This window comes from Gopherus flavomarginatus, chromosome 5 (genome assembly GCF_025201925.1).
Source record: "Gopherus flavomarginatus isolate rGopFla2 chromosome 5, rGopFla2.mat.asm, whole genome shotgun sequence".
NCBI classification, from domain to species: domain Eukaryota; kingdom Metazoa; phylum Chordata; order Testudines; family Testudinidae; genus Gopherus; species Gopherus flavomarginatus.
This window is the reverse complement of record NC_066621.1, coordinates 5,963,608-5,991,260: the sequence shown is the minus strand read 5'-3', so window position 1 is coordinate 5,991,260 and position 27,653 is coordinate 5,963,608. Positions and strand designations below refer to the sequence as shown.

Below are 27,653 nucleotides of genomic sequence, written 5' to 3'. Positions count from 1 at the left end.
CAGAAGTGCTGAGGTCCTGTGTACTTCATGACCCGGTGGCAGGACATTCAACCAACTGCCAGTCACCCCTCTGTTCCCCAGTGAGAACCCCACCCCATCCCAGCAGTGTTAATTTGTGCTACCCTGGTGCATTCCCTTCCTTCCCACCTCCCCTTGCAGCTCTGGCTCAGCTGAAGATCCTCACTGACTTACAATGAGTCAAGGACTCTGCTTTCAAGACAAACCATCTCCCTGGTGCTCATGTTCTCTAGGCAGCTGGGCTCAAACACTTCTTCAACCAAGGAAGTGGGGGAGTTTGTGTGACAGAGTGAAAATTTTTTGTAATATTTTTTATATTGTGCCTCAGTTTCCCCTATGCGATACATGGTTAGGTGGTGGGAAAGGGTTGTATGCTTGTTGCAGAAGCCCAGAGATATAGGTGTGCCTGACACTTAGTTGCCTGTCTGCCCCCCTGCCCAAGGAGAGTCCCAGAAGACAATAGCCACTCCAATTGCCTGGACATTTGGCACCTAGCAACAAATGACCATGGACAGCCCCACCTCCTTAGGAAGCTAGCCAGGTGTGACCGGCTGGAGGACAAATTACAGGAGGGGCCAAGTGATGTTAAGTGTGGGCTGCTCAAGGCAGAGGAATGCTCCTGAACTGGGCCTAACGGGCTCAGAGGTCTCGACTGGCCCAGATGGACTTTGCTGTAACTTTCCGTTGTTAAATAAGGATTTTCTATGCTGTGTTCCAGACATTTAATAAACTCTTCTGCTTTTACAGCACTGGCTGAGAGTCACTCAGGTTTAAGGAAGGTGGGGGGGATCCATTTGCTCCTTTTGGGTGTGCAAGTCTTCCTCAGGTGCCCATCTCAGGTGGACTCACTGATGGGACCTCAGGATGTGAAGCAGGGGTGCTGCAGGCTTAGAGGTCCAGTCCCAGGAGGCAGTGAAGCCAAGGGGCTTATCCCATTGAGAGAGTGTGACCATAGGGGGGCTGATGCACTGAAGGGCTCCTCCCAGGGACTGTTACAGAGCTGTACCAGAGCACGGGACTGGGGATCTGTGACTGCTGGTACCTAGCTTCATCAGCTCATGTCCCTGGGCTTTTCTCTAGGTAGCCCAGCTCACCTGCCTAGGCCTCCGGCTTCCCCTACTCCCTGGCTGCAAGGCAGATTCCAGCTCTGGCTTCCAGGCCGGCCGCTGCCTGGGTCCTTGCACCAGGGCTGGGCAGAGTAGACTGGAATCCTGCTAACCTGCCACAGGGAGAGGCAAGGAGACCCACCAACCTGCCAGGGGCCAACCGGCAGCAAACTGGGCAATGGCCTGGGCTGTATTGCAGGGTCCCAGAAGCCCAAAGCCCCCGTCTCAGCCTGCACCAGCAGCTGCCTGCAGCCCCCCAGCGCGGGGTGCGGGCTCCGGGCCGCCCAGACAGCGAGAGTGAGAAATCGGGACGGGGGTGGGGGGTAATAGGAGCCTATATAAGAGAAAGACCCAAAAATCGGGACTGTCCCTGTAAAACCGGGACAGGACCTGGGCAGCGCAGGGCTGGTCCCAGCCAGGGCAGGTCCCCTGCAGCCTCAGGCTCTAGGTCAGAGCAGTGACAGATCCTACCCCCGCCAATGGCCACCCGGCTCTGGCCAAGCCCCGCCCCTCCGTGTCGTCACACCCCAGCCCCGCCCTGCCCTGTCGCCGCACACTCCCAGCCCCGCCCCGCCGTGTCGTCACACCTCAGCCCCGCCCTGCCGTGTCGTCACACACTCCCAGCCCCGCCCCGCCGTGTCGTCACACACTCCCAGCCCCGCCCCGCCGTGTCGTCACACACTCCCAGCCCCGCCCCACCGTGTCGTCACACCCCGGCCCCGCCCTGCCCTGTCGCCGCACACTCCCAGCCCCGCCCCGCCGTGTCGTCACACCCCAGCCCCGCCCTGCCGTGTCGTCACACACTCCCAGCCCCGCCCCGCCGCGTCGTCACACGCCCCGCGCGCCATCGCGCGCCGCCCCGCCCCCGGCCCAGGCCGCCCCGCGCGCCATGGGGAAGAAGGGTCGCGCGGCGCCGGGCCGCCGGCCCATCCTGCAGCTCTCCCCGCCCGGGCCCCGCGCCGCCCGCGACGGGCCGGCCCCGCCCGACGTCAGCTCGGGCTCGGAAGCCGGTAGGGAGCGGGCGGGCCACGGGGGCGGCGCCGGCTGCGGGAGCCTGGGGCCTGCGGCCTGGCCGGCGGGCGCGGGCTGGGGGGTGTCTGGGGGAGGGGCCCAGGGGTGACCTGGAGGGGCCGGGGGGTGTATAGGGAGGCAGGGTCGGGGGGTGTCTGGGGGAGGGGCCCGGGGGCGGAAGAGGGTCCCGAGGCACGGCCGGGGGTAAGGGAGGCAGGGCTGGGGTGGCGGTGTTGGGGGGAGGGGCCTAGGGCAGGAGGGGTATCCCAGAGGGACCAGGGGGTGTATAGGGAGGCAGGGTCGGGGGGTGTCTGGGGAAGGGAGGCAGGCCTGCGATGGGTTCTCCGAGGGGGGTAGGGCTGGGGTGGGGGTGTTGGGGGGAGAGGCCTAGGGCAGGAGGGGTATCCCAGAGGGACCAGGGGGTGTATAGGGAGGCAGGGTCGGGGGGTGTCTGGGGGAGGGGCCCAGGGGCGGGGGGGGTGACCTGGAGGGGCCGAGGGCCAGGGGGTGTATAGGGAGGCAGGGTCCGGGGGGTGTCTGGGGAAGGGAGGCAGGCCTGCGATGGGTTCTCCGAGGGGGGTAGGGCCAGGGTGGGGGTCCCAGAGGGGTGGGGGGTGATGCCCTGGGTGTTTTTGTCCATCCTAGCCTGCAGCCCCCTCCCCGGCAGGGCCTGTCCACCTCTGGTGCCAGCGCTGTGCAGTGTGGGCCCGGCCCGGACCCCACCTGATGCTGTATCTGTCCTGACCACTCAGGGGTGGCTGGCCCTGGAGGGACAGGACCTGCCCTGCCAGCAGGGCTCAGGGTATGGGGATTGGTGGGGATCACCCCAAGTCCCCTCAGGCTGTCAGTTTGGCCTTAGATGCTGGAAATTCAATCTCATCCAGCCAGCACCAGGGGTTACATGAGGCGTGTGTGGTTTAGTGCTTCGTGGCACTGGGGGCAATGGGTGTTTGGTTAAGTCAGTGCTGTAATGGTTAAAAAAAAAAAATGGTTTGGGGAAACTAACTGAAACTGAAATGCGTAGCTCCCAAAAGAGCTAATAATGTTTCCTGTCTATTACACTGCTGGTAGGAATGGCCCCAGAAGGTGATTGTTAATCGTCTCTGCCCCATGGTTGGTCAAGTTTCTATATTGCATTCTGTCTCTCGCTGGCAGGGCAGTGGACACAGAGCTGCTGGCTGGATTTCTACGTGTGTATTCTAGCCCTTGCTGGCTGTGATGCAGGGTCTCTGAGCAGTTCGCTAAGTGTGTGTTGTGGCCCTCGCTGGCAGGGTGCGGGGTTGCTTGGTGGGTTTCTGTGTGTGTTGTAACTGTCACTGGCAGGGCGGTAGGTATGGGGTCATTAGGTGGGTGTCTATGTGTGTGTCATAGCCCTGGCTGGCAGGGTGATGGACACAGGGCTGCTGATCTCAGCCTGAATAGTGGGGTGCTGCCATACAGTAATGCAGAGTTTCTCAAACTGGAGGTCGGGACCCCTCAGAGGGTTGTGAGGTTATTCCATGGGGGGTTGCGAGCTGTCGGCCTCCATCCCAAAGCCTACTTTGCCTTCAGCATTTATAATGGTGTCAAATATATAAAAAAGTGTTTTAAATTTATATGGGGGGAGGTTGCACTCTGAGGCTTGCTATGTGAAAGGGGTCACCAGTACAAAAGTTTGAGAACCGCTGGTCTAATGGGTCAGGTTATCTCTGGTAGCCTGTTGGTGCATCATATTTATTTAGGGGTTTCTTTATTGGATTGCAGGCCTGCAGGGCTTTTTCTTACGTCCTCACAGCTCTCTGATGCTTTTGTTTATTGTTTGGCCTATGTCTGTCTGATCAGTGTGGGCTGTTTCTGCCTTTCAAAAGTAGGAGTGGAAGCTGTTGTGGTGGTTAGTTGTGTTCATCTCTTTCCAGTTGCTCAGCCCCTGTGTCCTTTGCTCCTGCTGTGAGTGACTGGATTCTTCACCTGTTGCAGACATGGCATCTTGGAGTTGTGTAGTGGCAGTTATAGTTTGGGAGCAAAGGGTCTGTAGATGGTGGAGGTAGGTGCAGGAAAGGATAGCAATGATGTTATACTCTGGGGTTTATTCCCTTTTTGTGCTTGGTGTGTTACTGGCATCTGACCTTGGATGCAGCCCTGCACAGATTTAATTACAGCATGTTCTACTTTGGAGCAGAAGGCTCAGTCTTGGGTAACAACAGATTGACTCAGTCGCTCTCAGTGGATGTACCAGGTCTTGGAGAATTGGACACATGTGAACAGCTGGGCCAGACCCTACTCGTCACTGGCAAAGCAGTATCTAGCCCCACTGAGTGTTCCCAGGAGACCATTCTGCCATTCTCATGGTGGAGGCTAATGTCTTCTCTTGCACTTCACAGCCTCCCTCCCCACAGACCCCATGGTTTCCCTTACCGAGTCCACTGACAGTCTTCTGCCCTGTTTGCCTTAATAATGTGATAATTTCACCATTGGCAGCCCCAGCTCCTAGTTCCCTCAGTGCCCAGTTGGTGCCTCGCTGGAATGCCTGTCGGTATCTGGCAGAAGGGAAGCAAAGATCCTTGTCCAGCTGTGCAGTGGGCCACCCTGCCAGTTTCCTGAATCTCAGGTTCTAAAACGGGTGGGCAAACTTTTTGGCCTGGGGGCCACATCGGGGTATGGAAATTGTATGGCGGGCCATGAATGCTCACAAAATTGGGGATAGATGTGCAGGAGGGGTGAGGGCTCTGCTGGGGGTGTGGGCTCCGGGGTGGGACCAGAAACGAGGAGTACAGGCTGTGGCAGGGAGCTCTGGGCTAGGACCGAGGGGTTTGGAGGGCAGAGCTGGGGCAGCACACAGAGCTGCCTGGCCACACCTCCTTGTACTCCGTAGGAGCCTGGGGGGCGGGGGTCATGCTGGCTACTTCCTGGGAGCCGCACGGAGCAGGGTAAGTTCCAGACCCCGCTCCCCGGCTGGAGCACCGGAGCAGGGCAAACCCCCAAGCCTGTTCCCTAGCGGGAGCTGAGGACCAGATTAAATGATCTGATGGGCTGAATGTGGCTGACGGGCTGTAGTTTGCCCACCCCTGTTCTAAAAGAAGCTTTAAGAGGAAATTAAAGATCTTAAAATACAGTTGTTAAAACGAATTCTGTGCCAATGGCCTCCACGCGTTCAGCGCAGTGACGCAAGGGACCGAGTGCAGAGCTTGAGGCCTGGGCTTCCTGCCTGGTTTGGGCAGGAGCCAGGACTCAGTGGCACAGCATTCTGGGAGTTTCCATGGCGGGAGTGGTGCTCAGGGCTCCGGGCTCCTGCCCAGCAGTAGTCTGGTCTCAGCTAAACTGGGGGCTTCCTGTGTAGCAGGTGACTGAGCAGAATGGTCTCTGGGGAATTTCCTTGGAGAGATTAGCAGCTGGGCAGTGGTAGTGCTGGAGCTGCTCAGGGGCACAGGATGGGGAGGCTGCTGTGCTGTCTGCCCCCAGAACAGCCTGCAGCTTCTTGGCTCCACCTGGGGCACAGGCTGTCCCTTTTCCTGCTTTGGGTCATTCCCACGACTGGCTGTCGTGCACCTGCTCTGCCTCCACTTACCTCCTTAAGACTTACTGCCTACAAGCAATTGGCCGGCCCACGAGTCTTGGAGAGAGCTGATTTTTATTTGTGAAAGAGAAAACTTGGCAGTGAGTCTGAGCTGCTCCGTTGTGCACACGGCCCGTTGCTGCCATGCGTAGCTGCTGGTTTTTTTTATTACCCTCCTCCTCCCTCCCCTGTGCTTGGTTCGGTCACTTGAGTCATGTGAGGTTCGGTTGTAATCGTTTGGGGGCTGGGGCTGTGCTGTCTGGGTGGTACCCTAGGACTGTGAGCAGAGTCTGCGGGTGCCTCCCCAGGACAAGTTGCAGTGACCATCCCAGGGGAGCGTATGGAGCTGCTGTTTGTGGTGGGGGAGGTGTATTACCCCCCCGCAGTGCTTACTGAGAAACCGGAGTCAGGAGTTCCCCTCCCCAGCTTCCTTTGGTGGCAGAGGCTCTTCCCTGGATGCGAGTTACTGAAGTGACTGTCACTTTTCCTTCCTTCGCCCAGATGAACTCGAGGTGGCTGGGGAGGTTCCCAGAACAGCTCCAAACCCGCCCCAAATGACTGCATCTGCTGGACCGGCAGCTGTCAAGCCAACAGGTAGGTGGGGCATTTCTCCTCCCTTCGCTCTCCCTAGGTTTTAGCTCAGCCTGCAGTTACTAAGGGCAAGCAGCCAAGTCTGTGTCTGTCTGGCGCCGGACGCGCTAAGCGCAGCGTGTTGTCGTTGGAAGGCAGCTGGCAAAGGCAGACATGGTGTTTGGGCCCTGGTCCGTTTGTGTGTGAAGGAGGCGTTACCAGATCATTCAGAGCAAATGCCTCTTGCTTGTGCTTTGCCGTGGAAGGCTCAGGGATGTCAGGTCTTGTTTTCCGGTTTGCACTGAAGGATTTCACAGATGACTCAGCAGATTGTGATCTTCCTCAGCTCTAAATTGATGATATGGAGGTGCTGAGTCTTTAGCCAGATATTTATTCCAACTCTTTGGCTTTGTTATGGTCACTCAGAGTCTCATGCAGCTTGAATAAAAATCCCTTCCCACCTCAATCAGGGTATGTCTGTGCTTAAAATGGCACTGCAGTGTAGACATTAACTACAGCGATTGGGGCGAAGGGGGGGGAAGAGATTGGTTTCCCGTCACCATAGCTAGGTCAGTGGAAAAACTCTTCCATCGTCCTAACTCCGCTTACACCAGGAATTAGGTCAGTATAGATACGTCTCAGGGGTGTGAATTTTTCTCACCCCTGAGACATAACCTTTACTGATATACAATCCTTGTGCAGACCAGGCCTCAGTTAGGTTCAAGTGTCAAACCCACTAATCCTCCGTAGACTCTTCTGTCTAGCTGGTTTTTCCAGGGACCTGGACTTGTAACATGAAGAGCGAGTGGAAGAAACTCTTCAGGCCCCTCGTTAGTGACCATTATGAAACAAAATAAGGGGCAGATACAATTGTTTTCCCCCCCTCTCTGTGCTCACCTGTAGGGCCCATCAGGGAGCCGGCTTTTGGAATTTGTGCGCATCATTGAGCTAAACACCCCAGGTTGGAATCCGGAGCCATGTGCTCTGATGGCACCTGGAGGGAATGGCTCCATCTCAGTGGAAAGGTTGCTGGCAGAGAGCTTTTTTCATTTACAGCAGTCCCATGCTTATGCCTGATTTAGCTCACTGAGCTCCAGCAACCTGTGGAGCGTTAAATCTGTTTTGCTACTTTTCAGATTTAGTCAGTAGTTAAATAGTTGAAACACCTACAACTCTGGGATAGGCAACTGGCTTTCCTGATTTGTAATCCTGCTCACAACAATCATCTTGATAAGCTTTAAATCGTACAGTGCTGGCACATTCTGGACTGCCCCAAATAAGTACTTAGGAGGGCGTTCCCGGTGACCTTTCAGTCTCCAAAGCAGAGGTCTGGTAGGGGTGTGTGGGATCCACGTGGCACATTCAGGATAGCAAGTTTCTAGCCTCCATGGTTGCAAAGTTGCGTCTTGTTTTAAATGAGATTGTAAGCCCTTTGGGGCAGAGACCACGTCTTCAGTGTGTTGTACCACAGTATGAGTAATGATCATCGTCTCAGAGGAGCAGGCTGTGTCGATGGCTCAGTGATGCTTCCTGCATACGTTGGGATTGTTGCCTCTCCCTGTGCACATGGTGTGAGAGGTGAGAACTGGCAAGAGAGCTGTAGCTTGGAAGCAGAGTATGTGTGGTGTTCAGTTGCCCAAAACCAGTGAGCAATTTCTGCTCTCTTCTGCGCCTCCAGAACAGCTGCGTGTGTGTTGCGTGGCATTCTGAGTTTGCTCAGTGAATCCTGGCAGATGGCTGTTTCACAGATTGCATTTGAAATATTTTCTCTGTCCTCTGCTCTAAACCCAGGCAGCCGAGGGTGGAGGGAAACTCTCACTGGTAACTCTCCTCTGCCTAGGTGGCTTATGTTTGCTCGGTGCATACGCAGACAGTGATGACGAGGAGGGAGAGGCACCTGAGAAGTCAGTGCTGTCCAAAGATGCAAATGGCAACAGTTCAACAGACATTGACAGCACGCTGGCAAACTTCCTGGCAGTGAGTAGAAAACCTGCCTTGGGTCTCAGGCAGGGCTCCAGGGTCACCACCTTCTGACAACCTGAGCCATGCTTGTGGAGAAAAGTGGGCAAACGTGCTTTTGCTGGGGTGGAAGGCAGGGGGGTGGAGGATGAAGCTGGTGGGCGGGGTCAGGGTTCCAGGGCTGCTGAGTTTGAAGGACTCACCTGGGGTAGCGACTGCTCTCTATGTGTAGGGGAGTACGCAGATTGCCCCAAATCTGGGGCTTCAATTAATTTGTAAATGTTTTGTGCTTTCAAAGGAGATTGATGCCATTACAGCTCTGCCCCAGCCTGCTGGATCCACTGGTGCCTCTGCCGCGCCCCCGCCGACTCCGCCGCGCCCAGAGCCCAAGGAGTCTGCCTCGAGCCATCCCTCTGCTACGGCGAATGGGACGGGCTCTGCCCAGCCGGCGGAGTGGCAGTATGACACCCAGTGCTCGTTGGCAGGAGGTGAGCTCTGTTGCCGGGTTCGTCTGCCCCAGGGCGTGCAGGCAGCCATTCCAGCCGGGTCGCTAGGGGGGGCCTCCATCCCTGGCAGCACGCCAGCCCCCGTGTCCCTTTCATTGCCTGGAAACAGCCGCGTTCTCTCTAGCTGTGATGTCAGAAGATGAATGTTGTGCTGTAGCCCCAAGAATGAAACACTTAGTGGCCAACACACACAGGTTTGTGTCTTCCAAGGGCTGTTGGTGAGTGGCTGGCGCGTGGGGTGAGTGCAGGGACAGACGGTGGGGTCTCTGTCTCCTGAGGCACGTGGAGAGGGCCATGGTGCCTGGCGGCGGGCGGCGGGCTTAGGGGCATCCTGCTCACTCACAGCCTTTGGTTTTCTTCCCTCAGTGGGCGTGGAGATGGGAGACTGGCAGGAGGTCTGGGATGAGAACACTGGCTGCTACTATTACTGGAACACGCGGACCAACGAGGTGACCTGGGAGCTGCCACAGTACCTCGCCACCCAGGTCCAGGGGCTGCAGCGCTATCAGCCCAGGTGAGGCCCGGCCACCTTTGGAGCATGGGAGTGTGGCGCGGCCTGTTGGTATGTGCCCATCACAGCCTCTGCTTTCCCTCCCCAGCTCTGTGGCAGGTGTCGATGGGAGTTTCCTGGTGGCTGCAGACGTCTATCCTCAGGAGAAAGGGGTCGCTGTTGCCAGCATTAGCCGTGGGACCATCCTCCCCAAGCGAGAGGTGAAGAAGGTCAGTGGGAGTCACCCCTTGCCTCATTCCTGCAGAACATCTCAATGAGACGCTCTCCCACGCTGCAGGCTGGTCTCGCCCTAGGCTCCCAGGGAACAGAGGGGCCAGGAAGGAGCTAGAGAGCCCAGAGGAGCCTCAGCTAGCCAGAGTTTGGACAGCTGGGCGTCTCTGAGGCCAGGCTCCCCACCCCCGCCTCCCTGGGTGGAAATCCTGCTCTAGTGGTGGGATGCGTGCTCCAAGTGCCATTCTGCCTAGGAAAGGCCCCGATGGGTCCTGTGTTCACTTGGTGCTCCTCTTACCCCTGCAGAAGGGAAGCTCAACATGCCAGCTGGGCATTCTCTGCTCTTGTATGGGCACCTGCTGGAGGGGCCTGGGGGTGTGGGAATGAAAACTGGATCGGGTAGAGGGGCTGTTCAGGCTCCGAAGCAAGGGCTGCCTTGCTGGGTGCATCCTGCAGTACTGAGCACTGGGAACTTCTGCTTCACCTGGGCGCCGATTCCCTCTGTGGGGCTGGCACAGTGCAGCAGTGGGCAGTATGTGATACCTGGCTAGCAGCACAGAGAGACTCCCGCTTCCTCTGCCGGAGCTGCGTCGAGTCAGCGAGGCTATCGGGAGCCATGTGGGCGGCCTTCGCTCTGCACGCACCCTGAGAGCTGCCCCGGTGACTACGATGATGCCAGGCCAAGGAGTCACTTTGAGAGGAGGAGCTCAGGGTTTGCTGTGCCGGATTGGACGGACAAAGCCTAGGAGCCTCTGCTTTGATGAAGGTGCAAGGAGCCCTGCACGAGGCAGTGATGGGCCAATCTGCCCACAGAGACAGTGTCTTCCAATAACTGGAGGCTGGTTGTTGCCCTCCAGAGAAACCCCTGCTCCTCTTTCCAACCCTTCCAGACTCTTGGCCTGACAGGTAGTTTGTGGCACTGAGTGTCCCAGGTTGATCATGCAGAGAAGCGTGTATTCTCTTTCTGAGTGCGCTGCCCGGGGGAGTCCCTGACTGTGCCCCTGGTTTTGTGGCTGGGAAGTGTTCCGTCTGCACTGTCCCCCCTGTATAACATCCCTGGTGGGAGGCGGAGTTTGGAGGAGGACAGGCTTGCTGTTTTATGGAGGAGTTCAGGGAGGGCGTGCCGTGCCTAGGGGGCCACGTAGAGTATCTGGCTGCATGGTAAGAGAATAAAAACTACTGGCCATCTTCTAGTGCCCCTCTGGATCAACGCTTTCCCCAGGAGGCCTGTGTTCAGTTCTGGGTCCCCCGCCTCATGAAGGAGACGGGTCAGAGGCAGGCGATGAGAGTGATCAGAGTCTGGAAAAACATCCGTGGGAAGGGTCTGCAAGGGCTGCAGCTGTCCAGCTTAGAGAGGACGTTGTGGGGGGTGAGGAAGAGGAGGAGGGCCAGATGATCCCAGTAGCCCCTTCTCCCAGGCCACACTCAGGAGTCCCTTGCTAAGAAGAAGTCTCCGTACACCAGGTCCCATTGATGTTTGGGTCTTGCAGGCCCGCAACGCACCCCGGACGCCAGCAGCTCCTAGGGTCTCAGAAGGGATGGACCATAACTCGGGTGTTTGCTGTGTGGGATACAGCGGGTTGTGATGCAGTAGGAACTGTCTGCATGGGGGTGGGCAAGCAGGGGATGACTTTAGGTGAGGGACAGTACCTGAGCCTGTAACCTGAGCCAGGAAGGGGGGTGGGGGAAGTCAACACCTTTACCCGGGAAACTGGACTAAGGAAGAGAGCCTGCTGGAGAGGTTTTTGGTTTCAGTTTTGGACTGGCTGGGAAGAGGCAGGGAACCCTAAGTCTGGGGTCTATGATCCTTGCCCCCCAAAGGGACCTGGTTGTACCTACAAGCCCTGCTTGGGACTGTGTTCCTGTCATCTAATAAACTTTCTGACTGGCTGAGAGTCACGGTGAACCGCAGGAAATGGGGAGTGCAGGGCCCTGACTCCCCCACACTCCGTGACAACGGTTAAGTACCGAATCTCTCACTGACAGGGCTAGGGAGATACTTTCCCTAGAGGCTCATTACTCCAGAATTGTCCACTGCAGGGTTCTTGCACCTTCCTCCTAAGCCCCTGGCACTGGCTGGTATCAGAGGCTGGAGACTGGCCGTTCCTGGATTGCTGCAAATCACTGGCTGGGAAAAGGCCCTCGCTGCAGGGATCTCTACAGGGGAATCTTGTTCCTCCCCCTGCTGCTGTCTGAGAGTCCCTCGGGCTGTCAGGCAGAGGCAGTTCTGGAGCTGGGGAGAGCCCGTGACTCTTGTCTGTCCTGCAGGAGGTGAATGAAGGCGTCCAGGCCCTCTCGAGCAGCGAAGAGGAGAAGAAGGGGGTGGCGGCGTCCCTGCTGGCTCCGCTGGTCCCTGAGGTGGTGAAGGAGGAAGAGGAGCGCTGGAGGAGGAAGGTGATCTGTAAGGAGGAGGTGGAGCCGGTGCTAGCGGAGGAGATGGCTGCGGGGGAAGCGTCGGTGGCTGCTGACGAGCAGGACCCTTGCAGGGATGCTCTGGAAGACCCTTCCCAGGAGGGTCTGTGCAGCGTGGTGCAGTCAGGGGAGAGCAGCGAGGAGGAGCAGGACACACTGGAGTTGGAGATGGTGTTGGAGAGGAAGAAGGTAAGTGGCAGCTGGGGGAAAAGGGGGCAGGTGCTGCTGGGCTGCTGTTGGAGGGAACCCTTGTGCCATTAACAGTCCAGGCGGGCCGAGAGAAAACCTAGTCGCAATCGCCACCCAGCCCCTGTGTGGTCTGTGCCAGGGACTGGGTGGGGATTCAGGGGCTGCCTCCCATCACCTATGGGGCAGAGTGTCCAGGGAGACACCACACAGGACGCTCTTCTCTCCGGCAGAATGACCGCATGGCCATGTCTACACTGCAGGCCCTGCGGTGCTGCTGCAGCTGTGCCGCTGTAGCGTGGACGCATTGTACAGCAATGGAAGGGGTTTTTCCATTACTGGAGGAACTCTCTCCGCCCCCCTCCCCCCTCCCGCGGTGGTTGCTAGGTTGTCGGAAGTGTTGTTCTGCTGACCTTGTCATGTCTACACCCAGGGGTAGGTTGGCATACCCACAGCGCTTAGGGGGCAGGTGGTTTTCACACCTCCGGCCACCGTAGCTAGGTTGATCTCAATTTGAAGTGTAGTGCTGTGCTCCCCTGCAGCAGGAAGCAGGACTGGAGTCCCAGGGAGCAGCATTGGCTTGAGCATTTCATGTAGAAATCCGGGGGGAGGTGATTCGTGAGCCCCTGTCTCTTTAGCTGACACTGTTTTCAATTCCCCAGTCGGAGAGAATTGCCAATGGATGGAAGGCTCTGAAAAGAGTCTCTCTGGGAAAGGGATTGGTCCCTAATCCGGGGGACCAATCTCAGGGTTTCCATTATTACCACCCCCCTTCGCCAGGGGCACACTTGTGCCAGGCTGATGTGACATCCGCCAGTGGGGCTCATGACAACCTAGGCTAGTGGTTCCTAGACTTTTCACCAGGGCAACCCACCAACTGCACCTTTTCTGTTTTTTGGTGACCCACTGGGCCTGGCTTCCTGCTCTGGGCATGGTGACCTGGCGCAGGGGGTCGCAGCCCCACTCAGGTTTGGCCTGGCCTTCCTCTGTCGTGAGGTCACCTCCTTGTGTGTCAGCAGGGTGCAGCTCCGCCTAAGGCTTTGCCCTCCTCCCCTCCCCTTCTGTGAGTGCTCACCCTCTGGTCTTGTGGCAGGCGGAGCTGCGAGCCTTGGAGGAGGGAGATGGCAGTGTCTCGGGTTCCAGCCCGCTCTCAGACGGGAGCCAGTCAGCATCTCTTGACACAGCGCCCAAGCCGGCCTCCATGCAAGGGAAGTGGAAGCTTTTTGTTGGGGTTGCCAGCCCAGAGTCCACCAGCCGCAGCTCTAGCAAGACTGGCCGAGAGACTCCAGAAATCAAGGAAGCAGGTAATTTGAGAGACGCCTCCTGGGCCAAGGCCCTTGCTTCCCAGCCAGTGACTGCAGGGAGACCTGCACCCTCGTGCACCGAGTCGCAGTGTTCAGCACAGGCTCCTCCTTCATATCGCAGGGGTTGTCAGCTCGAGGGTTTGTCTGGAGGAGGCAGGGCACGGGCTGCGCTCTTTCCTCTCCCTGCAGCCCAGCAGTGGTAATGCTTGGGTTATTAGCAATGAATGTCGTCTTGGGGGGCTCTGCATATGTCCTCTACAGGGAGGAGCACTCTTGGCACTTTGAGCCCAGAAAATCTGGAGATAACTGTTTCATATCCACGGATGCGGATATTTGTGGACCACTTTTGCAGCCCACGGATCAGGTGTGGATACAAATTTTGTATTCGCGCTGGGCTCTGCTCTCGAGGAGCACACGGGGTGATGGGAGCAGTTCAGAACTGGCTCTTGGGACGGAGGTTGCCTTCGCTGTATCGGTTCGTAGAGCTGGGTGGTTGTGAAGGGTCTGCACTGAGCTCTGATCAGCACTAGCCATACAGGGTTCGCACTGCACCGCAGAGCCTGGCAGCTGTGGACGGCCTTGCCACCAAGCATCTGTTCCTGACGGTGCTTGGGGGTATGTCCCATCTGCCTCCAGCAGTCCTGTGGGGTGCTTCAAGGCTCTGTTCTGTGTGATGGGTCCAAGGCCTTTGGAAAAAATCTGGGGGCTATAGGATCATCAGCATATGTCTCAAATCTGTTGTCTGTCCCACCTCTGAATGGGGCGGGCTGCTTTCCTGCTGTCTGGCTGGGATTCTAACTTCTTCCTGGGCAATTTGGCCTTGAGTTCCGCAGAGCCCCTTTTCTGTCATGGAGACCGCTGGCTTCACAGCTCCCAGCATGCTGGGCAGCTGCACCCCACAGATCGGCCCCCATGGCCCCTGCCATGGACAGCTATGGCCAGTGGATCTCGCCCCTCCTCTTCTCCCCCCCCCTCCCCCAGCAATGGACAGCGGCTCCCCACAGATTGTTGTCATCCTTCCCCCCAGCACCTGTCATGGGCAGCTGCACCCCATGGATCAGGCATCTGGTTTGTTCCCCACTGACTGGACCACCAATTCCCTACCATGCCCCTAAGGACTTTTGGCTTCAGGTCCAGAGCACCCTTACGGATTCTCTCAATGTGGCTGACAAGGTCTTTGTGGCAGGGACAGTCTGTTACTGTGAATGTACAGTGTCTAGCCCGGGGGTCCCATGATCTCAGCTGGTTCCTAGGCCTTACCATAATGACTAAGGGAAGTACGAGCCCTGTCCAGGGTTGTCCTGCTATCCTGTGGCAGAGCAGCACGTGCGTTCTGTCGCTGACTGGCTGGGCCTCCCTCCCCCACCGTCACCCCTTGGTCAGTCCGACTCTGCCTCCCAAGCCATGGAAGGGCGGAGAGCTGTTCTGGAGGGTCTAGGGACCATCTTCTACAATAGGGGATAAATGTCCTATTGGCTGGGTCTAGGGACATGAGGCAGTGGAGGAAAGCAGAGCCATTGGCTGCTGTGGGGCCTTCACATGGAGTGGGGTGAGAGGGGATTGGAGTAGGAGGGTCTCAGGCTCATGGTGGAATGAGATGGGCTGACGGAGGAGAGTTTGTGGCTGACTGTGCGCTAGAGCAGGCCTTGTCAGGCCTCCGCTCATTGCCTTGGCTTGAGAGCGCATTCCATGAGGGTCCAGGGGACTCCCAGATCCCCACACCCGGACCCTCAGCTCTGACAGTGGTGATGGTCATAGCTGGAAAAACCCACCTCATCGCCTAGAGACTAAGGCCCTGGACAGGAGCACAGATGCTCTTTGGGCAGCGAGGAAGCTGTGAGCTCTGTGTTCAGGGAACAGGACTCCGTGTCCATTCCTTGCAGGTAAACAGGGTTGCACCAAAGCACAGACCTGGTTGGTGTTCTCGATTTCTCCTCTGAATGGAAACAACCCTGCAGGGGCCTGAGCGTTGCTGAACAGCTCAGGCCAGGGAGGCTTCATAGTGCGAACTGAGATTGTGCAATAGCTGAGCTGCGGGTTTGTCCAGCCCCAGAAACAGCCCTTCTCCCTTCCTAAGGGGAGCGGCCCCTCTCCTAGCTGCCTGGCCCTGCTGGTGGGGAGGGTTGGGCCTGCGTGGTGCTGTAAAGCCATCCTCGGGTGAGAACAGGTTCCAGCCGTGCCATCCTAAGAGGTGACTGGTGTCTGTATTACACAAACACCCAAAAGCTCCAGCCAGTATCCGGCCTTGTGACTGGTACTGCACAGAGTAAGAGACAGATTAGAGATGATTTGACTGAGATTTCGTTCTCCCTTTGGGGGCGTCCCCTGCTCTCTTGCAGGCCTTTGCTGCCTGGGCTGGAGGGTTCCTCGGGCAGGTCTCGCACTCTGATGGAAGGAGGTTGAGGTTGAATCTTTAACGACAGTGCCCTTTCCCCATTAATTAGTCACCGGAGTTAAACTCCTGTTGATGAACTGGAAGGGCTGCGTGAGGTTTGCCTTCTGGCTTGGTGAACGTGGTATGTCTACCCAACAAAAAACATGCTCTGAGAGTCTCATCCCGGGTCAATGACTTGGGCTCTCACTATGGTGCTAAAAATAACTGTGTAGACATTCCCACTGAGGCTGAAGCTGGCCACAGGGTAGGGTCCCGGAGGCTGGCCTTCATCCTCTATGGGAATGTCTGTGCAGCTGTTCTTAACCCCGTAGCATGAACCCAAGTCATCAGCCCAGAGTCTGAGGCTCGCTGCCACCACAGGTTTGCTTGTTGGGTCGACGCACCCTTAGGGATTTTGGGAGCTTTGTCTGCCTGGCTGCAGTGGGCCCGGAGCAGGGCTGTGGGTGGGATGTGTATCGGGAGCTCAGCTCTGTATGACTCCTGCAAAGTTGTCCTGTATTCCCTATTAATCGGTGACTGCAGTGAAATAGGTGTGAACTAGCTTGCTGGCTGTCTTAGACTGGGCCTACACTACAGGGTTAGGTCGATGTAACCTGCCTCGTGTCAACCTAGCTGTGGAAGTGTCTTTACTTAAATTTGGCTCCCGCCGACGTCAGTGCGTCTCTACGCCGATTTAGTAACACCACCGCTCCGAGCGGTGCTGAGTCACGGTCAATGTGACTAGGTCAACGCAGCATCAGTGTAGATACTGCATTGCTTACGTCGACTGTAACTGGCTTTCAGGAACTGTCCCACAGTGCCGCACACCAACAACACAATCAGTACAAGCACTCCTGGTGAGGATGCGCACCACCAACACAAGGAGCCAAGTATGCGCTCACACGCGATTTAACAGTGGTTATGTTCCGATGCAAGTTAGTTTGACATAGTTTGTAGTGTAGACATGGACTTAGTTTTCTGGCCTAGCCAGGACCTGGATTCTTAATGGGGAAAAAAGCCCTACTTTGCAAATGATAAAGGAACAGACGAGGGTGCCGCCTACTGCTCCTCTTCAAATGCAAGGATTAAATCTCTGCCTGCTCCCAGTCCCTTCTGAGGCCAGAGTCTGCCTGGGAAGCCCAGGCCAGACCTGAACTTTTAAAATAGGACCATATAGGGCCGAGCTTTTTGAATTGACTCCCTCCCACGGCTGCCCACTGATGGGGGGGCCATGCAGTGGGTGGCGATTGCACTGCCCTGTGGGAACGGTTAGTTAGGAAGGTCTTGTGTTTTCTCTCCCTCAGCAGCGAGTGCAGAAGCAGCTGAGGAGACATCAGACAAAGAGCTGGAGCCAGAGGAGGTCCAGGACAAAGTGAAAGCGCAGGGAGCGCCCAGAGCAGAAGAAGAGGAGCAGGACATAAAGGTGAGTGGGCAGCAGGGGAAGGAAGAATTTGGTATTGACTAGTGTTTGGGTCACAGCTGTGTCTCTGTCTGGGGGAAAGCAGGGTGACCCCGGATTCCCTCCCATCCTCTTGAGGGAGCCATGTCGGGGTTGGAGCATGGCCGTGGAGCCCTGGAGCCCTCCATTGGGTGGCCCTCTGGCGTCGGCCCCAGGTGAAAGTGGGAATTTGGAGGTTTGGGGACAACAGTGGAGCTGGGTTTGGGTATGAGAGTGTTGCTCGTCTCTCTGCTCCTGACAAGCAGTGTAGCGGGTGTGGAGAAGGCAGTGGCTGGGTGGTGGTGGTGTTTTCCCCACCATTCCAGTGTAACTCCTCCAGGTCAGAGATGGAGGAGGCTTCTTAGCTCATCACAGGGCAGGCTTGTTCCCTGTTGAGTAGAATGAAATGGCTCCACTTGCAGAATGCTGGGATTGGGGGAGGCAGGTTCTGAGCCAGGCACTCTGTACAGCCCACAGGCACCGTCTCTCTACCTCCCCCGCCTGCACTTAGCCACTCAGTGGAGCAGGGGCATAGCTGCGTGAGCGCTGGCAGTCCGCCTCTGGGACCTGTGAGCCGATCCTCACCCCTTGTGTGCCCTGTCTCTCGACAGTTTCAGATTGGAGAGCTGGCAAATACCCTGACTAGTAAACTGGAGTTCCTGGGCATCAACAGACAATCCATGTCCAACTTCCACATGCTGCTGTTGCAGACTGAGGTAATGGAAGCCTGTGTGCATCCCCGGGAATCAAACATCCTTCTATTTCCTGAGTGCTGGAAGCCCCAGGCAGCTAACCAATGTCCCTCTTCATTGTCTGAGTCCTTCCCCCAGCCCACCCAGACAGGACTGGTCCGTGTCCTTGCCCAACACCATCCATAGGTAGGGTCCTACCAAATTCACGGCCATGAAAATGCATCACAGACCATGAAATCTTGTCTCCCCCTGTGAAATATGGTCTTATGTGTACTTCTACTCTATACTATATGGATTTAATGGGGGAGACCAGCGTTTCTCAAACTGGGGGTCCCGAACCAAAAGAGGGTTTTTTGAGGGGGATCACAAGGTTATTGTCAGGATGTCCTGATATTGCCTGTGCTGCTTTCAGAGCTGGGTGTCCCAGAGAGCAGAGGCTGCTGGCCGGGCACCCAGCTCTGAAGGTGGTGCTGCCGCCAGCAGCAGTGCAGAAGTAGTGGTGGCAATACCATACCATGCGTCCCTTACTTCTGCGCTGCTGCCTTCAGAGCTGGGTCAACCCCTACAGTTACACCAAATGACGCTTCAGATTTCAATATATCGTGAAATTTACAATTTTTAAAATCCTGACTGAAATTGACCAAAATGGACCCTGAAGTGTGACAGCTTCTCCGCTTGCTGGCTCTAGACCCGGATTGCAGACTGGCGCGAAGGAGCTCTCAATGGAAACTACCTCAAACGCAAACTGCAAGATGCAGCCGAACAGCTAAAACAGTATGAAATAAACGCCACCCCTAAAGGCTGGTCCTGCCACTGGGACAGGTACGCACTCTTCTCCCCTTTTCACCTTTGACCTTTGACCTCTCAGACATGATTTGTGACCATCACCACCTGACGACGTTGGCGACATCTATCCGGAGACTGAGAGCAGCTGCAGTTAGCGGTGCTGGGCAGGCAGAGAACCTCTGGCACTCACAGAGTTTGGGCCAGCCACCAAATTGGAGACCAAAAAAATCCCTGTTAAAAAAGTGTTTGGAATGGCTTTGGGTCGGTGATTGGACAGAGCTGGTTTTTACTCTCCCGAGTGTAGCTGCGCTGAGGAGGGCGGGCTCGGGGGGTCGCGCATGCGAGAGCTCTGTGCACTTTACAGGACCTCTGGATCTCTACTCCGGCTAACAGCGCTGACCCTCAGGAGAGCCCCCCTGGCTGCGGATGGGAACCAAGCACAAGATTACTGTCTCCTACTGGCAGGTCAGACCCAAACATTTCTTTTTCTATTTGGCTTTTCTGGATTGTTTGTTCATTGTTTGAAATGTTTGCTCTTTTGTTTTTCAGCTCCCAGAGCCTCTCCCTCTCTCTAGCGTTCACTGTATGTTTGACACCAAGAGTATTATGCATGGGACCTCGACAGCCCATGGCGGGAGCAGCCGCCTTGCTTAAATTGGGCTGCTCCCTGTTTTGTACTCCGGAGGCAGTTCCTAACAGTCCTGTTCCTAGAGAGAGCTCGCCCTCCCCCCTCCTCCCTCCCGGTGAACATTAGCCTGCTTTCCCAGCCCTTCTCTCTTGGAGGGGAGGGCTCGGGGCTGGATTCACAGAGCCAGCAATGCAAACAGCTTTGAGTGAGCTAGCTCTGACCTCCTGCCTCCCTCCTCAAAGTTGTTTGTTGCCTTTGTGAATGGCAGCCCCGGTAGAAAAGGGGCTTCCCGGTGAGAGCCCAGCGCTGTCGCGGGAAAGGCCCATGTCTGCGTGTCGCTGCAGGGGAGGGAACGTAAAGCCGTCTGTTCTTTCTTGTGATCTAGGGACCATAGGCGCTATTTCTATGTTAACGAGCAGACAGGAGAGTCTCAGTGGGAGTTTCCGGATGGCGAGGAGGAAGAGGATGGGCAGGCCCCGGACAGTAAAGCTGAAGCTGTTCCCAAACCAGCTCCGAAGGAGAAAGCTGAGTCCGGTGGTGACTCCACGGTGGAGAACTCCACAGGTACTGGGGGGCCCCGGGCTGTGAGATGAGGGAGGAGGAAGCACTGTGGACTGGCTAGAGGGAGGGTGAGCGTGGCTAGCAGATGGTGGAGAGCTGCTGGTACCGAGGATGGTGCAGTGGTTAGAGCACTACCACTAACAAGACCTGGCTTCAGTTCCCTGGATTTGCTGTCTGACCATTGGCCAGTCCCTTGCTGTCTGTAACGAGGTGCGAGGGCCAGTCTGCAAGGTGATGAGGGGTCCCGATGGTGGTTGATAGGGCCAGAACAAGCTTCTGTGAGCCAGAGAAAGAGAAGAGGGTCCCTCTGCCGCCAGTGAGCGGTGGCTTGACGCGCCACCAGGTTTCCGTTAGCCGAGGAGAGTGGCTGAGCTGTGGATGGAGTTAACCCAGAAGGGAGGCACTGTGCCCGGGGCAGCTGGAGTTGCACTGCCACTCGCTTTCCCAAGAGCCTCAGGGCACGCAGTCCCTTGCCCTACAGCTTGGGCAGTGAGCCCGTGGTGCGCCGTACACGGGCACTGCGCATCCCTGCCACTGAAGTTGCCAAGAAGCAGGCTACCCCTTGGGGGAGGGGATCAGCGCAGCTGAGCAGAGGAATGGGTGGGTTGTGGCAGGCGCAGTTCCAGGGTGGGTTGTCCGGCATGCACCAATGTGTCTCCTCAGGCCCTCTCAGCAAAGAGACCTTCTCCGGCCAAGTTCCTGCCACATCCCTTGTGCCGCTCACTCCATTTTGGACTCTTCTTCAGTCTTCTGTCCCCGTGCTCCAACCCCCTCTGCCTTTGGAGGTGCCTCCGCCTCCCCCACCTCCACCAGAGTCACCACCGCCACCCCCGCCGCCACCACCGCCTCCTGGAGAGGACGGAGAGATCCAGGAGGTGGAGATGGAGGATGAGGAAAGCGAAGAACCACCAGCCCCAGGAACAGAGGAGGATGCTCCTCTGAAACCGCTTCTCCGCCCAGCTGTCACCAGCAGCCAGGTGAGGGCGGGGAGTGACTGCTGCCCGGGGCGGGCATAGGATCGGGTGTGCTGTGTGACAGGTAGCTTGGCATCGCTCGGCTGGGCGTGTTTCCTAGTGGCTCTGCTTTGTATCCTCCTGCGGCAAGCCTCTGTCACCCCATGGGTAAGGGCTAGCTGCCTAGCAACTCTGCATTCCCCCCCTCCCAGTCCTGGGAGAGAAGGTTGACATGAATGATATACCTGCTCCAAAAGCCATTGCCAAGGTCCCTCCCAAGACGCGGTAGAAAGGAGTTGGTCCTGGGATGCTGCTCAGCCCTGGATCTTGGGGGGAGCAAAGGTCAAGTTTTAGTGGGCAGAGAGGTCATTGGGCGTGTCATGGTTCTGTGCTGTGAACCGGCGAAGGGGAGCCCAGTGGAGTTGCAATGGATAAGGGGCAAAGCGTTCCATAGTGAGTTGTCCGGCTCCTTCCCAAGGCCATGCTGCTCTAGAACAGCCTAAACCTCGTATTTTCTGCGGGGAGATTTCACCCTTGTGAAATGGTTCCTCTTCCAGGAGTTCAACATGTTTCCCCCACACGAGGCAGAGAATCCATTGGTCTCCTGGGGCAGGGGCATGTTAAACCGCAGACCAAAGGCGTGCAAGTTCCAAGGCCCTTCTGTGCTAGTAGCCCACTCGGCTGCTCTCGGGAGTGGCCGTGCAAGGGACAGGAGGGCTGGGTGGGGGCAGCAGTTGAAGCAGGACCTAACTCTGCAGGAGCTGCCGGTGGCTAGGAATTTGGAGGGGGCAGTGGGTGCCAGCTGCATCAGGGTGATGGGGGGCAGTGCGGCCCCCAAGCCAGGTCAGTGCGGCAGCCAACAGAGTGGTGGGACCCGCCCATCACTGGGTCACCCAGGCCTAGGCTCAGCACTGCCTGGGGCTGTCTCAAGTGGGCACATCCTCTTGCCAGAGAGAGCCCCTGTCCGAGGGACACTGGGTTTGGCTGGCTCAGCAGAGGGGCTGTGGAGATGTGGTCTCTGGTCAGGAGTCAGTCCAGCCCCCTGACTGCCCGCCCCCTCTGCCTGCAGAGTAACTCCGAAGGCAGCGCCTCCGCCGCCCTCACCACTAAACCGCAGAAGAGGAAAGCCGGTGAGATGAGCACGGGGCTGATGCAGCGAGCAGCGACCATCGGCAGCTGTCCTGTTCTCTACAGTCAGCCCGTCATGGCAGCCAGTGAGTACCAGCCCCGGAGTGGCCTCCCCAAGGCTAGAGCAGCGTCTGTAGCGGGGGCTGCCAGGGATGTGCCAACCTCCATCTCTCTGCTGTGTCCGCAGGCCCTCAGCCCATGGGGCTGAGTCTCCAACCGAGTTACCTGGGCGTGACCACGCCAGCCATCATGAGCTATTCGGAGTGTGCCGTGCCCACTGGGCTCGCAGCCACCATGGCACAGCCAGCCCCTGCACGAGGAGCCCTGCCTGCCAAGGGGGCCACGGAGCAGCCGCCTCCCCCTCCACCGCCGCAGCCGCCACCTCCACCTCCCCCAACCACCAAAGCACCGCCTCCTGAGAAACCTCGCAAGGGGAGGAGGGACAAGGTAGGAGTGGGCTCACTGCTGCCCTGGGCAGGCCGGGCCTGTGGGGAAGCTGTGCCTGCCAGGTGGGTGCGGGCAGTGAGAGAAGAGTCAGGACCTTGTGGCCTTGGGAGACAAGTCGCTTCCCTCTGATTGTCTGTCTGTAAAGGGAGGCTGGCTGATGTGTGGAGAACCTTGGAGTCCCTGAGTGAAGGGCCGATGCTGCAGGCAGCTTGCCCCTGTTCCTGGGCAGTGGCTCCCCTAGTGTGCGGCAGGTCGGCCCCCGGGGCTGCGTGGGGCCAGCGCTGGGTTAGCAGGGCCTGCTGCTGGTCAGCATTGAAGTGACTGAGGGAAGCTCATTCTCTCGCTGGCGGTAGCTAGACACACCGCTTCCCCAGAGTTCTTGGGGCTCCTCCAGCATGAAGGGGGGACTGTGTCCCTGTCCCTGACTGGGACTGTGGGTGCTGCTGTAATACACCTAATAAATGTCCATCTCCTAGCACAGCAGGGCCCTGACCTGCGATTTGCAGGCACTACGGTAATATAGTAGTGTGTGGCAGGGCCTGTGCCCGCCCCTGACTCTCGCTGATCATTCCCCCTTCTCTCCCAGCCAGCCACTGGAGCAGAGTAACGTGCCCCCCTGCAAGCATTGGCCGTTGTTCCCCACACACTCTGCCTCCGTCCTTGTGGCTGGGTCCATGTTGCCTTCCTCCCTCCTGCCCTGGCTCTGTGGGGGATGGGCACTCCCCTGTGCCCACAGTGCCACCTGCGTGGTCCCAACCCTTCCCCTTCTTCGTGCGCAGGGCAAGAAGGGGAAAGCGAAGATGCCGTCGCTGGTGAAGAAGTGGCAGAGTATCCAGCGGGAGCTGGATGAGGAAGAGAACTCCAGCTCCAGCGAGGAGGACCGGGAGCTCACCTCTCAGAAGCGCATCGAGGAGTGGAAGCAGCAGCAGCTAGTGAGGTATGCCGGGCGGGAGGGGCTGGGGGTGACCGGGAGGGGCCAGGAGCCTGCTCCTCGGGAGCCCTCTGCACCTGCTCGTAATCCAGTCCCTGCTACACCCCCAGCCAGGGCACCAGCCAGCCCCCCCAGGTGGCAGCGTCAGCAGAGAGGTCTGAGGAGGGAGTGTTCGTCCCCTCAGAGCCAGCTTCCCCGGGACAGGGCAGCATGGCTGTGCTCTGGGGTCCTCGCCGCCTTTCTCTGTGCCACAGTCCCCAGGAGAGCCTCTCGCTGGCCTGGCCTCTCAATTGCCGTTATTATGGGTGTGGTTCTTTTTCTGTGGCTATCCCAATAGCTGTGAATGGTTATTGCTCATGCCTTAGTGAGGCAGTTCCTGGTGCCCTTCACCTATCTCCAGGGCACCCTCAAGCACTCCCCCTCGGATCAGCCTGCCCGCGCGAGCAGTGCTCTCGACCCGGGTGACTGCCCCGTTCATTGGAAATCTAGCTCCTCTAGCAGATCCCCCTTTGCCAGGCCAGGCCAGTGGAGAGCCCACTGCCCTTGGCCCCTCCTCTCGGGGACAGCACTGCCTTGCTGGGCCACTTACCCCACGTTGTGGCGAGCCGGAGTTCTCCGCCTGTCACAGCGTGGCGGCTGACTCATGATGTCACCTACTTAACTGCAGCCCTCAGCTCCCCTTCCAGTGTGTAGGACCAGCTGTCCCATAGCCCCAAGCTGGGCAGGGTCCTTGGCCAGCACCTTTGGGCTCTCAGTGTAAAGCAGTGGGGCCTAGGAAGCACGAAGGCAGGGTGAGAGGGCATGAGGAGGGAGAAGACCCTGCTGGATTTGCAGCCTGCAGCCACCCTGAAGTGAGCTGGGTGGTACAGGCTAAGTCCCTCCCACTGCTGCATTTACAAAACTCCCATGAGTTGAGTTTCGTGGTCACTCCCGCTCCTCCCCTGGGGTCTTTCCAGTGGCTGCCTGAGCCTGAACGCCCCATTCTGAAGATGTGTATAAGAAACTTCTCCCCTCTGCCCATCCCGGTGAGGGGGGCAGAGGTATGTGTGCAGGGGGAAGGGAGGGGAAGCTGGATCCTCCCATCAGATCTGGGACTGGGGAAGCCTGACCTGTCATGCATTGAGTGAGAGGGGTGGGGATTCCCAGCAGCAAGGGGACAGCGCTTGACTGAATCCTTCCCAGCCCCCAGAACTGCTCCCTGGCACAGCACCTCCTAGCGGCTCCAGGAGATCTTAGGCATATGGCCAGCGTCCTGCCGACACACTCCTGATGCTCTCTGGAGGGTTGATTTTGGCCATTCTGCGTCAGAGGCAGCTCTGTGAACTTTGTATTGTGTGCACATCCCCTCTGCGCAGAGCCCACCCCACCCCCTGCCAGGGGAAGATCAGGCCCCTGAGGGTGGGCTGCACAAGCTGTGCCCGGAGGCTCTGAGGTGCCCTTTGTCCCCACAGTGGCATGGCGGAGAGGAACGCCAATTTCGAGGCCCTGCCGGAAGACTGGCGAGCACGGCTGAAGCGGAGGAAAACCACTTCAAGCACATGAGGCATCGGCACTGTTGGTTTTTTTTTTTTTCTTTTGTTTTTTTTTTACCACATGTACAGTTTAGGGCCTCTTACAGATACAACTGTTAATAAATTGTAACTGTTTGGGGCATCCGGTTTCAGTTGAATGGGCTGATGCAGCGATCCCCTAGACTGGGACCTCACAGGGTGGGAGCCGGGATGTGAAAGGCTTGTTAGGTAATGGGCGGCCTTGACGGGCTTTGTGCTCGCTGTTCGGTTCCTCCTGGCACAGCGGGGGTGTGCTGGGCATAATCGTCCGTTTTGGGGTTGGGCTCTGGCAGTGACTGCACCAGGTGGACCTGCCCCCCACACCACGCTTGGCCTGGCTGGTGGAGCTGAGCCTAGCTCAGAACCCTGCCCTTCCCCTTGCGCTTTAAGGAGAAGGCGGCTTTTCCTTGGCTTTCAGACCTCGCTCTCTCGGACGCCTCCTGGCATTGCCATTCCCAGCATCTCTGGCCCGAAGGTGCAGCAGCTTTGTCCCGTGCCGAGTAGGAACCTGCGCGTGCACTTCCTCCGTCAGAGCCAGCCAGTGGCCCAGACGAGCCCTTCACTCGATTCCAGGGCTGTCTGTGCAGGCCCTAGTGCAGAGACTAAACAAGTCCGCATTGCCTGGACCTTTGGTCTGCCCTTGGACATATTTGCGGACCAGCTGAGAGGTGGTGGAAGGCCATGTGTCAGGAGCCACTCGCAGAAAAGCATTGTTGTTTGCTCTCTAGTTCTACCCTGTTCTAGGCCCCACCTCCTTTCGCTCCCCATCAGTCCCCTGATTTCAGCGAAAGTAGCTTTTGTCCCTGTTAAGCGCCTCCCCCTCACCCCCCTTCTTTGGCTCAGAATCAGGTAAAAGTCACTTTCTTCCTACAGAAGGGAAGGTAGCTCGGGTTTCCAGCCGTTTGTATTTCTCCAGTTTTTGGCTTTGTAAATTTGTACATAAACGTGAATAAAATCCCTTTTTATACTTCAAACCTGCGTGTCCTTGTACTTTGGCGTGGGGCGGAGAGTGCACTTGGGTGCAGGGCAGTGCCTGCAAGTCGGGCTAGGGGGGGACATGGTGGAGCTATATTCTGGGTGACTCAAGCTCCTCCAGCCACCGCCTCTGCCAACTCAGCAGCAAAGGGGGATCTGTCCGACTTGAACGGACAGGTGCTCTTGGTCCACAGGTGCACTAAAGCAATTGATACCGGCTCAGCCATGCCTGGGAATCTGTTATCGGGGAGGCTGGATGCCACCTCTGACACCCTGTTGCCTGTACAGTAGGGCCCGTAACTAAGGCTGTGTGTCTGTTATGGGTTCTGTCACGAGTGTTTGGGCAGCCCCTGAGCCAGCAGCAGTAGTTTAGGTGTGGGAGGGAGCTCAGGGCCAGGGCAGGGGGTTGGGGTGCAGGGTGGCGTTTACCTCAGGGGAGCTCCCTGGAAGCAGATAGTGTGTCCCTGCAGCTCCTAGGCAGAGGGGCCAGGGGGCTCTGAACACTCCCCCTGCTTGCAGGCACCACCCCCAGAGCTCCCATTGGCTGCCGTTTCCAGCCAACGGGAGCTGCAGAGCTGGAGTTCGTGGTGGGGGCAGTGTGCGGCACCCCCCTGGCCTAGGAGCTGCAGGGACATGCTGTCCACTGCTGGGGAGCTGCGCAGAGCTGGTTAGGGAGTCTGTCAGCCCCACAGAGACAGATGCACCAGCATGGGTCCTGGGCTATGCGCCGCTGCCTGCACCCTCCAGCACCTGTGGTGCCCCCAGACTGCCCCCCCCAGAGCACCTGTGGCCCCCCAGCCCACATTTTAGTTAGGGATATATAGTACAAGTCATGGACAGGTCATGGGCTGTGAATTATTTGCTGCCCATGACCTATGACTTTTACTAAAAATACCAGTGACTAAAATGTAACCTTACCCATAACACACTGGGTGCTGATTATGACAAAAATCCATGTCATGAGATTTTTTTCAGCCTCATCTTGCCTTTGTCCCCTGTTCTGCTAGCCACTTCCTGCTCGTAAGGCCACGTTCTTGTGTGCCCAAAGGTTCTTGTCAGGGCATAAAGATTGTAGGTTTTTACCAAGTCACACCTGTGTAATCCTAGTGCAGGCATTCTCGAGCAGGGGGTGCAGAGGAGTGCCCCCCCTTCCATGCTGATCAGTGGAGAAAAGAGCAGCACCACTGTTCTTTGAATTCTAAAGATGAAATTCTAGGTGGTGGGGATATGGCGTCTAACACCGATTGTATAACGTGGGCTGGGCTGAAGGGAGCTGGAAGTTAATGACCCCTAATTGGTATGTTGGATATTAAGCTTAATTGGTGGACAAAATAATGAAGGAATGGGCTAGTTTACCCATCACTGCATTGTTGGGTCCTTAAAGATTTTGTGGGAAATGAACCAAAAACCCCAATAGAGGCTGCTGGAGTGAGCTTCACCATCATAGCTCCCCCTCGTCCCCAGCAGGGACCTTTGTCATCCTGAGCCACAGAGGTGCCTTGACTAGACCCAGCCAGAGAGAGGAGCCCAGGCAATATCACCATCTGTACTGGCTCCAGCTGAATCTCAAACACCGCCTGGGATGACAGTTTTTACCATCTTTGTTTCCATCTAAGAGACTGTCAAGTGAGGGGGCTTTGCCTTCTGAGGCTGGGCTTTAACAGCAGCCGTGCTCAGGGCTCTAGTCCCTCAGCCAACTTCTTCTCTTTCCCCCAAAAGGACAGGTATGGCTGTCTTTAATACTGTCCAACAGGGCCTTTTCCTTCTGAAAACTCTCAGCAGCTCAAGGGGAAGGAAGGCTGGTGAAAATAAAAGTCTTATTTAACACTGCAGGTTGGAAAGGCTTTAAGTTATTCTCCTTTTTT

At 57.3% G+C, this 27,653-nt stretch overlaps 1 protein-coding gene across 4 annotated transcripts; it reads left to right on the top strand.

Moving 5' to 3' along the window:
* Positions 1-1,993: 1,993 nt before the first annotated feature.
* FNBP4 (formin binding protein 4) lies at positions 1,994-25,787 on the top strand. Of its 4 annotated transcripts, none has more exons than XM_050956711.1 (17): positions 1,994-2,134; positions 6,169-6,261; positions 8,078-8,214; positions 8,495-8,684; positions 9,069-9,216; positions 9,302-9,422; positions 11,692-12,024; positions 13,115-13,325; positions 17,007-17,122; positions 17,749-17,853; positions 18,518-18,651; positions 19,629-19,807; positions 20,468-20,781; positions 21,827-21,971; positions 22,073-22,332; positions 23,112-23,269; positions 24,715-25,787. In XM_050956711.1, exons 1-17 carry the CDS (start codon positions 2,014-2,016, stop codon positions 24,803-24,805), a joined length of 2,856 nt encoding a protein of 951 aa, XP_050812668.1. In that variant the 5' UTR covers positions 1,994-2,013; the 3' UTR covers positions 24,806-25,787. The 4 variants fall into 4 exon arrangements, with proteins under 4 accessions (XP_050812668.1, XP_050812667.1, XP_050812669.1 ...); XM_050956710.1 differs by having other exon boundaries at positions 17,004-17,122; XM_050956712.1 differs by lacking the exon at positions 1,994-2,134 and adding an exon at positions 5,347-5,454 and having other exon boundaries at positions 17,004-17,122.
* Positions 25,788-27,653: the final 1,866 nt, after the last annotated feature.

Bases quoted from the DNA above. Each gene is read 5' to 3' on its own strand.
- FNBP4 (XM_050956710.1), top strand. From the start codon at position 2,014: ATGGGGAAGAAGGGTCGCGCGGCGCCGGGCCGCCGGCCCATCCTGCAG. The intron at 18,652-19,628 runs GTACGCACTCTT...CTTGTGATCTAG, and splicing joins TGGTCCTGCCACTGGGACAG to GGACCATAGGCGCTATTTCT. The intron at 23,270-24,714 runs GTATGCCGGGCG...TTGTCCCCACAG, and splicing joins AAGCAGCAGCAGCTAGTGAG to TGGCATGGCGGAGAGGAACG.